Source organism: Diprion similis, chromosome 11 (assembly GCF_021155765.1).
Source record: "Diprion similis isolate iyDipSimi1 chromosome 11, iyDipSimi1.1, whole genome shotgun sequence".
Taxonomy (NCBI): Eukaryota; Metazoa; Arthropoda; class Insecta; order Hymenoptera; family Diprionidae; genus Diprion; species Diprion similis.
Genome location: NC_060115.1, coordinates 10,302,896 through 10,319,629, shown reverse-complemented (window position 1 = coordinate 10,319,629; position 16,734 = coordinate 10,302,896). Strand labels below are relative to the sequence as shown.

The 16,734-nt window shown below is 36.5% G+C and overlaps 1 protein-coding gene across 2 annotated transcripts in view; it reads right to left on the bottom strand.

Annotated features, from left to right (window-relative positions):
- Positions 1-1,195: 1,195 nt before the first annotated feature.
- The window catches only part of LOC124412413 (ly6/PLAUR domain-containing protein 6B-like), a 29,699-nt gene continuing 14,160 nt past the window's right edge, over positions 1,196-16,734 (bottom strand). For both annotated transcript variants that reach the window (XM_046892271.1, XM_046892270.1), the window contains exons 2-6: positions 10,160-10,315; positions 8,111-8,151; positions 3,144-3,242; positions 2,097-2,171; positions 1,196-2,026 (exon numbers count right to left, since the gene is read on the bottom strand). In XM_046892271.1, coding sequence (XP_046748227.1) covers positions 1,814-2,026; positions 2,097-2,171; positions 3,144-3,242; positions 8,111-8,151; positions 10,160-10,304 — 573 coding nt within the window. In that variant the 5' untranslated portion in view covers positions 10,305-10,315 and the 3' untranslated portion in view covers positions 1,196-1,813. The remainder of the gene's footprint in view (positions 2,027-2,096; positions 2,172-3,143; positions 3,243-8,110; positions 8,152-10,159; positions 10,316-16,734) is intronic.

The window sequence follows — 16,734 nt, the reverse complement described above, 5'->3', positions numbered from 1 at the left end:
TGTAGCTTTCTTACTATCCACGATTCTTGATGTGATGACGATGAGCGTGATTGTAAATTTGTAAACAAAGTTTGACCCTGCGCGATCCTCACCAAGTTAGTCGCCGATGTTTTTCATGTTTCTAGTGTAGTGTAGTGTAATCTATAAATAGGTCTTTCAGTTTTATTATTCTGTTGAATGAAAATTTTAGATTCAGTTTGCTGACGACAGAAATTCGTTGCACTCAATTGCTCAGACGAAATGTTTCGTAATTTTTTTTTCTCTGTAATTGAAAGTTGTTGGATTCAATGACAGATTTAAAAAAAAACGACAAAATTTCGGTATTCATAAGTTTTATGTGTAAAAGTAGGGAAAACAGCGTCGTTCAGGTATCTTAGATGAAATATTGTCTGCGAAACTAATACCTATGCCAAGCCAGAATTTTGTCGCACTAAGATCATATTCAAGTTCTTAGTTTTTTCTTTAAACAGCAAGTAATTAACGCAGGCGACATGATTTTGGCGTGTCTTCGGTATTTCAATTATAATTTAGTCCACATTGATTGTATGTCTTACGATTCTTCGCGATGTAAACATAAACAACTCGAGAACACACCTGTTGACGAAGCTTTCCAAGAATTTCACAGTTGAGGGGGACAAACTTTTTTATGAAATTTTTTAATTACGGGTTTACGTTGCACGAAGCCAGTCAGCTTTCGTAAAAGAGGGGCTCTGCAATGCTTTTCTGCAATGTTTAGATCTAACTCTTGGATGATGCAAAAAAAAAAATAATCTCCTTTCACCGGTGGTAGATACAGATTTTACAAAATCGGAATTACTCTGTTTAAATATTGATTGGAATTACTAAATAACTGATTTCTTCATAATTTTTCGTTTTTGGACAGAGAATACCATTCAACTTAATCAAACTTCAATCAAACTCCGTTGCAAATGATATGTATTTTGTAACTTTTTAATTATTGAATGTCAGAAAGAAAATCCATTTCAATACATTTTTGAAAAATCAAATCGACAACGATTCTCGCGTTACGTCTGCATAACCATGCATGATGTAACTTACGCTTATCGTCAACGGAAAATATGAGGGAAAATAGGTAATAGCTGGTAACTAGCTTAGCTTAAAATTAACTGTTGAGTTTATCGCCGACTGCAGCAGAGCCGCAGAATATCGTCCCACGTACGTACAGTGAAAGGCGTTACAAGTATAATCTGTTTTATTTTATTACCAACAGTTTTACATTATGCGGTAACAATTTTAATATCTCTATATCTTTATAATATAATATATCATGTATAATAGCAATGAAATTTTTTTTTAGTAGGCGAGTCAATGGTATAATAATTAGCGTAAGGTACATTTCTTTTTAATTGTTAATAATTTGAATTCTTTTCCCTGTCATTCTACATTTTCGTCGGAAGAATTATCTGCATGTTTTTCTCTCATCTAGCTCTCTCTCTCTCTTTCTCTCCTTCGTCTATTTATCTTTCCGTCGTTGCCGCTCGTTTGTAATTCTTATAGACATTCATTGATTCGGCGTTCTTCCAAGACATAGAATTATTATTATAATTATCATCATTATCATTATTGTTATTATTATTATTATTATTATTATTATTATTATTATTATTATTATTATTATTATTATTATTATATTCTTTCAATCGATTAAGGTAACCTTGATTCACATAGTGTAACTTAATTTTTAAACTGGCATTAGAAATCGTTATGTGTATAATATATATATATAATATACTTGTTAATCTTCATTAATTTATTTACGGTTCAATTGATTTAATTATATTCGTCTTCCGTTTCATGAGTGATATGCATATAGAAGTGACGCGGTCATAAGATATACGGGACTGCACGAGGGAACGCCGCTTCCTGTTTTACCATTGGCGCTATTCCGTGGCGGTTTACGTTTGGGTTTCGATTTCGTACGTCTCTTCCTTGAGAAAATAGCATTTGTCGCGTTCGTTGGTGACTCGACGTTGCAGTAGCTAACATCACAGCAGCTAATACATATCTGGAACGAAATAACCGAATTTATTGATCGATCGATTCGACGATTTTTTAACAAATTCGCTATTTCGTACCTTCTGAGTGTCGATCGGTACGCATCCCACCGATGCTGGACCGCACTCGTCGCTCGTTGCACAGCTCTTGCTCACCTTTAACACAAGTTCGTCATTACATCAAATTTTCAATGTTATGCACGTATGTATCGAAAAATCACCGTCTGTGATGCGTAGCGCAAACGCGTTGGGGGGAAACATGATCTTGAGAACTATAACGATAAGTGCTGAAAAGACGGAAATGCTAAAACCTTATGCTCAGTAACGCAGGGGTCTGCCGAAAAGTAAACAATTTTCAAAAAGTTTTCGGGATCACTGATTACGGGTCCGGCCTTAAAAAGACTAAAGTTCAAAACAGCGGAAACAATTCGATGGACGATAAGTGAGGGAACTTCGAAAATTTACGTGACTTCGATGAGAATGGGTCTCACAAGTTTTTGGTTTTATATGATCATGCAAATTTGACTTTGTAATTCTGAGATGAAACCTGATCAATTCAATGTGGAGTAAAATGGAATCCGGAAAAAAATTGCTTGTATATACGAATATTGGTTTGGAAACTTTTTTTGGCCTCTCGTGAAGAATTTATCCTCCGAGTTATGATCTTGCTTGACTTAGAATAAATAATTCATTTAAGTACGCCGAAAAATTACCGTTTTTGTCTAATTGTATTTTTAAGTTCCTCTTATTTCTTCGACCTACGTTGGATCTATTATTTTCAAATAATTTGAATCGTGGAGCTCAAGTTCATGTGATCAGTTACCTCCTAATTAAATAAATGATCAAAATCTTACGATTCCGTAATAGCTCTTTTTTCCGGAGTTTTAAAAATCTAAAAACCGAGTGAAAATCAGAACAAAGTTTCATTTACGAAAGTAAAATTTTCTGACATTTCCGAGACTTTGTACAAAAAGATATTACATAATTTAATTGATTAACTCGAAAACCATTAAACTGTTCAGAGGCTGGAGGACCTCAGTGTGCTAGTAATGATCAAAAGATGAAGCATGCCAAATCTCAGCAACTCGAGGGTTGTAGTTCTGGAGAAAACCGATAAATTCTCCTTACCAGTACGCTGTTTCCACGGCTGTCGAGAACGTGCAAAGATCGGCAAAAATCCCGGCCCGCCGTTGGGCACGGAGTGTCTATCGCCCATTCGTTGCACATCTGTAAAATAAGAAAAGAAGCAAAAAAGTTATGAAAATAGACTCGTCAAAGAAGCTTCCACCCCCCCTCCCCCCCTCCCCATCCCCCCCACCCCCCACCGCCTCTTTCTCTTATTCCCTCTTTCTCGTTTGATCCTCTCTAGAGATTCCAGAAGCTATGGAATCGATTCCTGATTACCAAGCCTATGCATAGGGTTTAAATTCTTTTTACAGCACACAATGCATCTTCTGTACCTATCCGTATATATAATGCATCAAAGGAGTTCGTTGTTCCCTTGGAGTGTATGCAACGTCGCATTTTTGACCCTAGATAACTTTTGAAAGAGTAGATTTATCAAAAAATGACAAGAGATCTTTTTTCTAGAGCGTTCAATTTTCTACCAAAATATGTCTATGAATTTTCCGTACGACGCGTCGTTGGCTAGTCATAAAAATCAGAAAGAGCAAAATCCATTTTTTTCGTGTTATTCTTATGTAAAATAGAAATGTGTGATGAGGAGCATCTTAATATTAATATTAAGAGCTCAAATTTATTTTTATAGGCTTACTTTTATACCTAAATAAAACTTTTAAGCCTGTTTCTGCAAAAAAAAAATTTTTTTTTTATTTTGAATCACCCTAATGTATATACATGGTGTTTCCGAGTTAACACCGCAGTGTTTTTGGTTGCCTACCATACTGAGGTGAACAAATATCGGTACATACGAGTTATCGGTAGGTAGTGCGATTTGGATTTAGCCAAGAAGTTATTTCGTCGTTTATGACCCACGCTGAAGCGTTAAGTGATGATCGAGTTTCGGAGTCACGTTAAAGTGGTTGTGTAACTTGACTTGATTTGACTGAAGTGATAATGATTCGGTAGGCCTGTTTTACCGACATTTATTCTCCTTAGCTGTAGGCAACCCAACATACTGCGGTGTTTATTTGGAAACACCCTGCATATAGTTGTTAGGGACTCCAACTGGTCACAAATACCCGAAGATAAAAATATTTAAACATATGCGAACTGTGTGGATTATATGATATATTCACCGGTAACGATACACGTATCTGAATATATTTCGATGCTATGCCAGGCCATGGAGAGAGTGAGAGAGAGAGAGAGAGAGAGAGAGAGACAGGGAGAGCTACGTGAGAGATGCTTATAAGGTATACGTGATGTAATATCGCAGCGTTGTACCAACTCGACCGTTGTACCACCCTTTTCAGGGATAATACAACCGGGGAGCTTTTCTTTCTTGTTGTTCTTTTCCCTCGCATTGTTCGCAGTCCTTTATTTTCGTTTCCCTACATTCTTTTGTTTCTCTTTTCATGTTTATTGTTTGTTTTTGTTATTCCCTTATCATAACAACCGAATAATTTACTATTTGTATACATTTATATATATGTATACGTAAATGGGATCGAGCTAGTGATCATTATACGCACAACTGCAATCATCAATAATATCTTTGTTGTTTGGAAAATTTTCTTTTTCATAATATCTGAATCGCATGATCGCAGGATGTTAGATTTTTATTTACTTTTACGATATAGTCCCCTTAACCAATCCTTAGTTGAGGAAAAACGAATGTTCTTAGTTCTGGTATTTTGCACAAAGTTTTTTACAGTCTGATTCTGGTTCGAAATATGTACAGATTTGAGTAAGCTTTTAACAAGGGAATTAGCTAATTCAATTTATTCAATCACCCCACCGAGTCGCAATTTATAGCAGCATAAATTCATTTTTGAATACTTACTATATATACCTGAATCTTTGAAAAATATTTGCGTACTACTGGACGATCGGAATTCCAATTTATCCTTAATAATAATTGATCCATAAATTAAACTTCTTACGGAAAACGCCCGTTACTTTCTGTCTTTTGCAATAACCTGAATCATTGAAACTTGAGGATTCCTGTATGCGTTTCTGCCGCTAACCAGGAGAAGACAAAGAACTGCGATCAGATGAAAAAGCGCCCGGAGCTGAACTTGAAACTGCGCGATGTACGCTTCACTGATGGTGGAAAATAAATTTGAATCTACGTTGTTCACCTCAACACCCGGTATAATTCCGCGTTAACGGATAAAACGGAGTCTATGTTTGCGGGCTCATTACGTATATTATAAGAAACTCGCCACGTGCAGTAATCTAAACTCTCGCGGTTCGAAGTTAGCGCGTCTTCTACGCTAATCAATCCCTACGATCGTATTATATAATAGCCTCGAGGCATCGCTGAGTTATAACGAGGTAATTGTAATTGGAAGAAATTACACCGATTTACTTCCAGTAGTTACAAGAATGTTTGCGCCAAAATTAAGTATGGCCGCATGGAGTTAGTTTTAAGTACAGTACTGTTAGAAATCAAGCGACGCGTTGTACGAATTGTTATGTACAAAATTCGACCAAGAATTATGTATAATATAGCGTAGTTTCATTAGAGGTTCGATTAAGAACACAAGCTGCCATGAAATCTGTTTTAATGATCAACGATGAGATGCGAAAATTAAATCATAATTTTTTATTGATCGAAGCTTCTAATGTTGAGTCGTTTCCCGATATTTCAATCGCAATGTTGTTTACATCCATTCATTTTAAATTCCATCCACGAAATGTTAACCATTTTATTCCTCTACGCTACTTCAATAGTGCAATTTATTTGTCATAAAACTTGAACTCTACAGAGAATAAAAAATGAAATAATTTCTAAATTGCAATTGTGTGTCGTTAATGTAACGCTATAAATATCGTAGGAAATGAAGATACAGGGCAACAGTTCATAAATTTAGTTCGAATGTATGAAACAGTTACATTTTTTAAACATGCGGTGTTCAACACGAGCATATTCATGTTACATAAAATTACTGAACTATTGTATTTGAGCAGTGAAGGAATAACATTCGAAACAAAAATCATGGTCTTCGCTTTTCTCTATCCTTTTCCTTCCTAATGCTCAATTTTTCCGTCAAAAATCAAGCGAATACGCTGTACTTCATTCTTGGCAGCATCTGAAGTATCTAAAGTGCAGGATGCAAATCGGGGTGCAATGGTGCCTGGAATTCATGCATTTATTATAAATTGCACCCCGAGGATACATCACTTCAAATTGGATGGATGTGAGAGATTTTCTTCGGTGGTTTACGGCGTGCAACGAGACTTAATACGGTTACAATAGTATTCCACCCCCGTCCCTGACATCGCGCAGCTCCAGGTCGCTCCCAGGTCAACCCCGGCCCCCAGGTCGCTTCCAACTCCGCGGCTCCGCGTCCAACCCTCTTACGTTCTCCTATTGATTAAAACAGCAGAACGCGGAACGTCACTTCCGGCTGGGGGGATAGTTTGGCCGCAAGATAGACGATATTACGGAAACACACACGTATTAACATATCCATTTCATTTTTCATTTTTCTCTTTCGCACAGTGTTCTTGATGTATTTGTCTGATATGTAAAAATCGCGAAAGTTCGACGAAGAATATCTCACCCCGTGCGTATCTGATTTTAGAAAAGAAAATTTCGGTTCTCGCAGCCGATTTTCCGCAACAGACATATTAATTATACTACAAAATTCTAACCACGTGATTGTCGTAGAAATTTATTGGGTATTTAAAGTTCTTTTTTCGTTACTTCTAACCCACCCCGCCTAGTTTATTCTACTCAAAGTTGGCTCCGTGAGTAGCTCTCAGAATTTCTTAACTTTTTCTCGGGATACTTGAAATCGTGCCGCAGAGAAGTTGAAACTCTAAAATTTTAAAAGTCCAAGTCCAATTCATTAAAATTCGTCGTTCCAAGCGTACTACTTCTGTTGTTTGATATTTCCCTTGGAATTTTGTTATATGTATGGTACAAGGAATTATTCAGGTGGTTGAGGACTTGGGCACACCGTTCTAACGATGAGTTCGAGGATAAATTTTTTTCGTCCGAGAGACAAGAGTCGAATGGAACTTCGGTCATTCGATAAGATTGATCGTTCCTTTTAGACTGAATTTTGACTACCCCTTAATAATAAATTGAGAAACTCGAATGCGTATATCTTGCAGTGGGGTAGAAATCCGAATTACAGTTTACAAAGGTCGTTCGATCGGGGAGCCTTTGGCCCCTGCAGGGCTTTGAGGACTGGGTTTTGTTTTCTTTTTCATCCCCGACAAAAGCGCTGCGGTGCAGGGAGCTTTTTTGAGAGGAGATTTTGAAAAAAGTAAGGAAAAAAAGCACATCGAGCACTTTTAGGTCAGATTTTCTCAACCCACCGTCGTCGCGTCGTGCGGCAGCAGCCTCGGTTACAAAAGGCTCATTAGGTAATATCGGCGTTATCTCTAGTGATTATTATTCTTATATATATATATATATATATATAGACGATGCGTGCAGGTATCATTTTTTATCCCCCTGCAGCATCTATCGCGAAAAGGGTCCACCGGGAACCCTTTTCATTATGAATAACACTTTGTCATGAAAAAAAGAAGTGTGTCCTTATATCCACGCTCTGTACGTATTGTACATATATATATATATATATACATATATATCACCGTGATTCTATCGCTTATTAAATAATTTGTAACCGCCCACGAGTATAAATCTGCTGCTCGTCGTTAATTTCCCGTCATTTGGTCATCACTGTCAGATTTTAGTGCGATTGAAATCGTGCAGTTGACAATTATATCATCATCTCGCATGGACTTGAAACATAGATTCGATATATTTGATCTACATCCATATTCCACCAAATATCCTCTTTCCTTTATCTCTAAGTCGTGAACTGCAGTAAACGGTTTCGCGATACAAAAATTGCAGTCTATATTCTTGGAGTCTGTCGTTGATCGACAAAATTCATCCGTCAAAGGCAAGATGGATGTTCCGAAGTTATATATACACTATGTAGACGTACCTGGTTGTCGCTGACGTTGACGCAGGTGTAGCAGGTCAGGCCTAGTTAACGAACAGAAAATTAAACAATGTTATTCCGAGCAGTCTATGCACGTTGAGGTATATATGTACAATGCATGTATATGTATATGTATATACCGTCAGCGGTAACGAAGTAAAATTACCGCGGTACACAGCTGCTATAGGTCTAGAGGCTGCAATGATTCGTTTGTGAGCAGGTAGGTCGCCGAGCTTTACCGGAGCTCGACGAGATGAACAAGTAGACGATTTTGTACTGCCACAGAGATGATACGTTAATCCTATCGATCGCATTACTTCAACCCGCTTGTATTATTCTATTATACGTTCATTGCACCTACGAGGATATTAACCAATAATTTAAGCCTATATGAGAAACCTTGGGATGAAACCGCCATCGACTACTCCTTGTCATCCGAAACCGTGACACTTGGAGCGTGGACAAAAAAAAAAAAAAAAAAAAAAAACATTTCTCAGAATAATATACTTAACGTGTGTGCGTGTAGCAGAAAAAGGTTAGTAAAAAATCCGCGGAATTTTAATTGACGTGCATTTATATCTAAGTATGTATGTACATATATATATAGATATAGGTATAAATATTTGAGGAAAGTTTTTTGAAAAGGAGGGTACATATAGAGAAGAGGAAAAAAAAAAAAGTGAATAATTTTTGAAAAAAAAAAAAAAATTAAAAACCCCTGCAACGGACCGTATAACAGCGCTGTTCTCCGCAGGCGCAGCAAAACCGGGGGTATAAACGAAGCGAAAGAAAGTTAATACCGGTAAATTAAGTTGTTTCGAAATGTACCAAATACCCCGGAGGTACTCTTTTGTTTCGGTCCGCCCCCGCAGAATATTGCGAACTTTCTGCTCTTTTTCTGTTTTCTCATTACTGTTTCTTCTTTTTTTTTTTTTTTTTTTGTCCCCCCTCCCTCTCTTTCTCTCTTTCTTTTTCACTTTTTCTTCGACCTTCCATTCTTTATTCTGTATATTTTTGTCGTTCACCTTGATTTGGTGGGATTTACGATCAGCTTCACGCGTTCTAAAATTTCGCGCAACTATATCAACGAGGCTTGTGAATTTAGCTGCGGAGACCGAAGCTGCTGCGGGAGCGAAATCAAATTAATCAATTATCTCCGATTCATGATGATTGTATGGATATTAATATTGCTTGGTATAATTCCGTCCCGAATTTGTACCGCCCGACGGATAATTGCCGCCTACGTGATGATATTTAACCACCGAGTTCAGGTGTACCCGTCCTTGTCACGTGGACACAAATCCACGAGCTCGCGTACAATAAATATGTACCTTCTATTATACATATACGTTAGGGTGGCGCAAAAAAAAAAGACTATTTTTTTTTTTTTTTTTTTTGAGTCTCGTGTGACAAAATGTTAGTTTTTGATTTTTTAAGAGCCCACTCCAAAGGACAGTTCAAAAAAAAATTTATTAAGAGGTCGCTCCACATTTTTTAAAACGTCAGAAATCGTCAAAAATCGATATTTTTTTTCAATTTTTTTTCTCGTTACGGTATAATTTTATAGACAAAAAGAAAATAAGTTTCCGAAAGTTTCAGTTCAAAATTTGAATTTTGAAAGGTCGCTGATAATTTTTTTTCAATTTTTTGGTGCATTTCTTTAGATCTTTTCGAGCGACCTTTTTAATATTCATATTATAAATTCATAAATTTTTTTTCTCTAATTTAGTAAGAAAGAATCGATAACAATACACCACGACATGAATTAAAAATCAAACAAAATACTGAAAATATAATTTTTTTAATCTAAATTTTTGACGATTTTTGTAATTTAAAAAAATTTTGAGCGACCTCTTAAAATTTTTTTTTTTGAGCTGTCCTTTGGAGTGGGCTATTAAAACGTCAAAAACTAACATTTGGTCATACGAGACTCAAAAAAAAAAAAAATATTCGGTTTTTTTGCGCCACCCTTATATACATACTTATATTTTATAAAATTTTATGCATGTTCATATATAGGTATATATATATATATGTATACTCTCCACGTACGATATATCTCCTCGTCATCAGCGGTAGTCGCCTTCACACCGCTGCTCTTTTGTTTCAAGTCTTCATTTCCATTCCCGGATTGGACGTTTCTGCCGCAGGTCGTTTCCGCAGCCAGAAGCAGCCCGACCATCACCCACGTGATCATTCCTTACATCTCTGATTCAGACGAATATCAAATTAATTCTGATGTCGGCTTTAGCCTGTTCATCATATATATCGTTACATGAGATAAACCCTTCGTGATCACTCTTATTTTTCGTCCCGTAAGAAACACATTAGTTTCTGGGGTCATATCGACCCCAGGTGACCGCGGAGGGTTAGCTACACATGTATAATATATAGATCGCTCCCAAGATTGAATTTGGTAGCGTTGATTATGGTACATTTCACCGCAGTCATTACGAAGATGGCTAATTTTGTAGGCTAGTCAGTTACGTCGGCAATGCAGATTCAAACTGCAATTTGACCACCGATCGTTCACAAAACAGGCTCGATCTTTGTAAACATAAAATCTGCACCCATGTTCGTTGGATTTTGTATTTTTGGGTTTGATTTTTTGTAAACGTGCTACAAACCGTAACCGTCGGAACTAACCCGAGAATATAAAATTCGACGCGCAGAGGTTATGGTCATGGTTACAAAAAATCTAACCAAAGAATACAAAATTCAACTGCAACAACCGACTCGTCAAAAAATTAGAGGTCTCAGAATCATTGCGTCAAAGTGTACGTACGAGATCCACTCTCTAACTATATTTACTTTTACGTTCATTACATTTAAAGAAAATTTCCAATTGGTTCTACTTATGTATTAGGGTGGTCAGTAATAGGGTTGTTTTTTAGTTTTTATGCTCCCAGGGACTTAAACATTGTCAAAAAATAAAAATAAATTTATAAAAATTTGGGCTCTTTATATATATTAACTCTAACATGATAAGATACGTAGTTCGCCTCATGATTGAAGTAGCTTATGGAAATAATATGGGAAAAACTTTTTTTCTCAGTATTATATATTTCATTTTAAAAGTAATAATTTGCGAAAAAATTTGTAACTTCGAGATTTTAGTGAGCATTAGTATCTATTGCTATCTGAAAAAAATATACATCATCATACCGTACAATCTGGACGAATCGCACACCCTCGGAATCACATTTTTTATTTTTTTTGTTTTTTTATTTTGAGAAAGTGCAATTCGTTTAGATTGTACGGTATGATAATGTATGTTTTTTTTTTAGCAGATAGTAGCACTAATTTCCGCTAAAACCTCGCAGATGTAATTTTTTTTGAAACATTATTACTCTTGCAATAAAATATTTACTCGGAAAAAAAAGTTTTTTTTACATATTATTTCCGAAAGATACTTCGATCACAAAGCGATCTATCTGAGAGTTGATTTAGATAGCTGAAATTATCAGGGAATTTTTTTCTATTTATTTGAACGCGTTTAAGCTTTTGGAAGCATAAAAATTTAAAAACAACCCTATTAAGGAAGAAATTTTGAAAAGGGAATTCACTTTAACTTTCAAACTGATGAAGACGAATTTGTATAGAAGGAGCAAAAGTCACGAATACGGAACTTTGGAATTCACTACTATCGAAGATCCGTTCATCGAACTTCTTTAATTCTCTTCGACATCGACGGGGAATACAGAAAGAGAATTAGATTCAAAATTAAAACTCGAATCAACACGCCACTGAGTAGAAACTGGATTTACAAATCAAGTAAAATGCTTTCAATTCACGAGTCTAAAATTCATTAAAATACCAGAATTAATGCCTTGAAATAGAAATTAAAGGAGGTTTGTTTTCGGGAGTTCAGAGACGACTGTCTTCCCAGGGTGAATCAATTTCGTATTCCAAACAATTCACCCCGCGTTTAACGACCAACGTACGTGCACTCGAATATTATAAACGAATATTTTCAGATCACCGGTTCAAAATGGTCCAATCAAGCGACGTGATTGGTGAATCAAATTCAGTACATCGATATATCGTTATATACAGTTCAACTAATTGCAATGTTCCATATGCATATGTATAGATTACGGAGGATTGAAATTGAGTTGCGTACTTTTTTTGCTTACACTCATTCGCGTACAGAATCGCGTATCGTTCCTCGAAATTTTTTGTACGTAACAAATGTTACTGGTGTTTCAACCGATTAAAGTTCCAGGTGACAATCAGTGAAGAGTGTTCTGAATATTCATAATTTTTATGGGAAATTTGCAAAGATTTTGATAGTTCAATTCAATTAATTAATTTTTGAAAGAAATTTAACGTTTTCGTATAATTATAACTACCTTTTAACTCTGGTTGAATAATTATTTTTCAATTCTGTCCATTTATGCAATAAATGTTTTCTTTTCAACCAAGAAATCGGAAAAATGATGATTTTAAAATGCCAAAACTTGCACTAAAGCATAGAATATTCAGTTTACCAAGTTGACAATATTGGAAAAAAGTCGTACGCGTATTTCGACAACTACAATACGAAATTCATGTTATTTTTTGTGAATAAGTGGTTAAGCTGCAGTGGCAGTGTTATTATACAAGAGGATTTGGAATCCCTGCACATTTCGCATTGAATTTCAGTCCACATATAAAATAAAAATATACCGTGGCAGGTAAAAGTTGATTTTCCATACCCGAACAAATTTGTGTGAAATACTCGAGTATGAAGTGTGTACAAAACTGCACGTTACAGAAATACAGTTCAACGTGTGAAGCGTACTGGGATAGGAAAAAAAAGTGATATACTTTACGACCTGCGTGACCTGCAGTCGCAAAAAGCAAAAAATCAATCGGATTATGAACGACCGTTTTGCATTCTCGTAATTTATTTATAACATCGACGGGAATCGGGTTCAGATTGAGTAGTTTCAACAACTGTAACTAGCAAACTTGTTATTGACGATAACAATGTTGCAAAATGGAATAACTCGGTAAATAACGAGATAAGCAGGCAAGTCGTAAGGTATAATATTCTCAAATACCACCAGCGTCAAAATCCTTCATCGTTTAATTTTCGTTCATGACTCTTCTCAAAGCTAAGCAATATTGGTTGAGCCACGATTTTAAGGTTGTAGGTGCGAGATGGCGACAATTAGCTTTGTTTGGCTTTGAGGTACGTCGAACAGTTGATTGGACAGATGCTTAACGGCATGAATAATACATATATTTATCATTGGATATACGTCTACCAATTTTTATCATTCGTGGAACTTCGGAACTGCAGTAAAAGCTTTGCATCCCCATTTTAACACCGTCCTGATACATTTCCACCCGGTAGATACCTTATAATACATAGAAGCAAGCATGTAGCTTAGACCCTACCCGAGCTCACCGGGGGCATCATTTCATATTTAGATAATTTTGGGCGAAAACTTGCGGAAGAGTTCCCTCGTTCCAACTTTGTCTTCACACCTAGCCCTGCCTTAACACAACCCTCTACATTCGTCTCCGATGTACGCGGCTTAGCGGGTTTACTTGCATCTTTGACTGGGGTTCTTATGAATTTTCCAACAACGTTCATCCGCTTCTACCTTTACGTTAGACCGAAAAACCTGCCGCGGCTCTCAACCAAAATTATTTAATCCTTAAATCGACGCAGGATCCAGTCTTCAAATTTCCTCGAAAAATTATCACCCAATCTTCTTTCTTCGAATATGAATCCGAAGTTTGATGAGCCTTGTTTTTGAAAAGATTCGAAGATTCGGATTTCGTTTAATATTTTCTCTCTTCTGTTGTGATTCATAAATTTTTGTACAATTTTAAACGCTGAATTCCGAAAATTGAACTTTTATTATTTTACCCTACTGTTAAAGTATAGAAAAAAATTTCAGAAGATAGTTTCAAAATCTTTTTACGCAAGGTTTGTTCCTATCAAGGAGGGACGATTCTTTCGATTCATAGATATCGTAGGTTTTGTTCGGTTTAACGAAAGCTCGAATAATACGCGTATAAAAGTAATTATAAAAGCTTCGAAATTTTGAACTCTAAAATATTTCATCAAGTTACAAATTTCACTGGAAATCCCCGCTTCAAATAACGACCTATACATACAGAAGTTACAAATGAGCTTGATTGAGCATGATTCATTTTAATTTGTTGAAATAATCCTAAAAACGATCTATCGACCAACGCTTTTTCGAACGGTATTGAACTAATTTTCAAAATGACTTCACATGAACAAAATGTACAGTATCAGTATGCATACGTTGATATAATGACAAGGGTAAAATAACGAAAATAAACCAAATCATCCCAGTAAATTTGTGAATTCGGTAGAATACGACCTGCATTCGACAAACCGAAACCAATTTCTAATCATATCCTGAATCGACTGCATCGCACTCGAAATTTTCACCCGACAATGTCCGCTGAAGGCAAACCCCCAACGTTTTATTCGAGTAAGAACCGAAGGGCGGTTCGAAACACGGTGTTAAAATAATTATAATATATACGAAAACTGGCATCCTCCCATTTCTCATTCACCGTTCGCGGCTCCCTTCATTGTTTAACGAACAATTAACCGAGGGAATCGCTTTTAAGTCTCGATCCTCTCAACCCCCTCCCGAAGCTCCTCTACCAGCAACCAACTTGACGAGACTCCACCCTCCCCCCCCCCCCTCCCTCTTTCTCTTTCTCTCTCCAGCTTTCGTGATCTTGGAAGTGAAAACGGCCGATGTACACAGCTAAATGCAAATATACGAAACACGTACTTGTCAGCGAAGGCACGAGGGGGTGGCTCACGCGGCCACAACCAGGGCCACTTCACCCCTTCGGACGTGTTACAGTTTGCGCAGTAGCTGCTCTTCACGAACTCGGGTTAACCACGGTTGAAATCTGGTCCGCAACCGGCGGAGGAATCCTTGAAAATCTGCACTTGAAATATCCGTTGAATATTTGAAAACACTTTTGAAATACTTTCAATTCCTTTCTAGTTGGAGGCTTAGAAAATAGAATAGAATTATTTTTATTTAATTTGTGAAATATATTTAAATTAGGGTGTTAAATCAATGAAACACTGTGAAATGTTTTTAATGTTTTTGTTAAGGGGACATATATATAACTTGAACTTATAAATTCGAGATCATTTTCAAAGGAACACAGTTGATAAGAGAATAAATTTTATTTATTTTAGTTTCATAAGAGTTTAGGGTTATATTTCGGGATTATTTCCCTGGTTAAACAAATATCCTAACTATATTAAGAAGAGCGGTTCACCCCTGGAGAGGTGCCGTCGCGTTTTTGTTTCTACATCACGTTGTGCATGACTGCGATGCCATCTTTCATCTGAAATGATTGGAGTTTTGTATGAATAAAGTAAACAGTTATGCGCATGGATTCCACCAACTATATTCGGAATTTGACAATTTTTATCATTTTTTTAGCCCATATTTAGTAGAGTACTTCTAATCACTATGTTTATTGACTGTCGAATAAAATTCTGAATGAAATTGCTGGGTATTGTTGGTGGAATCCATGTGTCAACTGTGTTCCTTTGAAAATGACTTCGAATTTATTAGTTTAAGGTGTACATGTTCCCTTAAACTCTTCAAACGTATCAAGTCTCAAGCAATCATAGCTAAGTATACATTTTCCTCGAAGAAAGATTAAAGATCGTTTCAAGTTTTTAAATCGTCGCGCAATCCTTGAAGTCCTGGAACTTGGCGTTTATATAATCTAAAGTTATTTCATGCACAACCGAGCGCAATTGTTTTTCCGTAACTTTATATACTTATTCATTCTGTGAATGAAACTAATTTCCTATGAACCGCGAAGTTAGACGAAGGCGGTTCCTCGTCCTCACGCGTGGACGTCTAGGGGCACCTTAAAGCATCCGGAGAGCGGGAAGTTGGCACGCAATAACTTACACGGAGAGCCTCTCGTAATTCGTGTAATTTTTGTTTACGATGAAGCATGGCGGGCAAAACGTACTGCCCCCCAGTTCTCTCGGGTGCCTTTGAGGGAAATTGAAAAATGAAAACTCCACGAGTCGTTGAAACTGGAAACTTGGCTTTTCCCGTACCTCTGTAACATTTTATAACCTGCTTTTAGACGTACTGTTACCGGTTTCCTCTGTTTTATCTGCACCCCTCTTTTCCTACGCTTAGGTACAACGTCGTTCATTTCCATTCGTTCGGGACGAGATTTTCACAATAAATCGATCAGTCTCGAGTTCTCGCTTGAAAACCGGTCGCATTTCTTTGGCAAACGGATAATTTTCACTTGTTAATTCGTTAGACGTGCAGAATCGACTACAACGACGTTACTGTACTCGTTGTTAACGTTAAACTTAATTTTTGACAGAATTTCAGTCCGTCTCCGATACACGCGATTACTAAAACCAGATAGAGAATTTTCATATATATGAAATAAGAATTTCAACGTTTCGATAGTGGTTTCAATTGCACTCAGATCTGCAAATGCATAAATCAGAATAATATAGTATTCGTGAAAATGGGTGTAAAACACGCATGTTCAATACCGATACACGGTAGTTATAGAAATGAATTGATTCTCTGACATCGTAGCAAGCTGATTTAAAATCTGGATCGGGTGGGTAAGCGCAG